Source organism: Seriola lalandi, unplaced genomic scaffold (assembly GCF_002814215.2).
Source record: "Seriola lalandi dorsalis isolate HSWRI2012SDOR001 ecotype SW California unplaced genomic scaffold, Sedor1 jcf7180002054986, whole genome shotgun sequence".
Classification (NCBI taxonomy): domain Eukaryota; kingdom Metazoa; phylum Chordata; class Actinopteri; order Carangiformes; family Carangidae; genus Seriola; species Seriola lalandi.
Window position 1 is genome coordinate 2,492 of NW_019525535.1, and position 814 is coordinate 3,305.

Genomic DNA, 814 nt, shown 5'->3' on the forward strand with positions numbered 1-814 from the left:
CATAATCATCAGCTAAGGGCCCAAGCAACATAGCTACAGCAGAGCAAAAGTCATTCATCAGCAGGCTGTCCAATTCATCAAATGGAAAATTTAATAGCAAAAGAACTCGAGTGAGAACACTTAGTGAACTGAAGGCCCAAACCACAATGATGGCCACCCCTGTGTTTTTGATGGTAATAATGGTAGCATGCCTCAGTGGGTAGCACACAGCTACATATCTCTCCAGAGACATCACCACCAGTGTGAGAGGAGAAATCACAGTTGTGAGATTGCCAAAAAAGCTGAGAACACCACACACAGGATACGTCATCCTTATCCTACAAGCAGCGATTAGGTACAGTAACTGGCTGTGAGCCAAGTTTACAGTGTCTGCAAAAAGGAGGTTATACAGAAGAATGTACCGAGAGGTCTCACGAAACACTGGTTTACTCCTCAAGGTGAATAACATGGTCCCATTGATGAAGAGAAACACACAGCATGGCACCGTAGTCATAATAGAAAACAACACTAATCCCATTAACCCCTGATACTGCAGTTCAACAGTGATGTTTGTCTGAGACTGATTTGCATACATTTTAGAGAAGCACTAAATGAACTACAAATATTAACCTGTTGGTGTAATTTCAGTGCAAAAGCACAATTATTCTTCAGTTTAAATTCCTTTAGCACTAACAGTCCTTACTCTCATTCATCCGTCAGAAGACTAGGGAGGTCTTGTGAGTTCACAAGCATGAACTAGAATTATCCCCACACATTTCTCCTGTGCAGACAGAAGGTGGAGGCAGTGACTGTTTCAGTACATGTAGTGCTGCAG

The 814-nt window shown here is 42.4% G+C and overlaps 1 protein-coding gene across 1 annotated transcript; it reads right to left on the minus strand.

The window, feature by feature from the left end:
- Positions 1 to 4: 4 nt before the first annotated feature.
- On the minus strand, positions 5 to 641 carry LOC111647361 (odorant receptor 131-2-like; the record flags this gene model as incomplete). Its single annotated transcript, XM_023396959.2, has 1 exon — positions 5 to 641. A coding segment is annotated over exon 1 (570 nt), but the record flags the coding sequence as incomplete, so codon positions are not given.
- Positions 642 to 814: the final 173 nt, after the last annotated feature.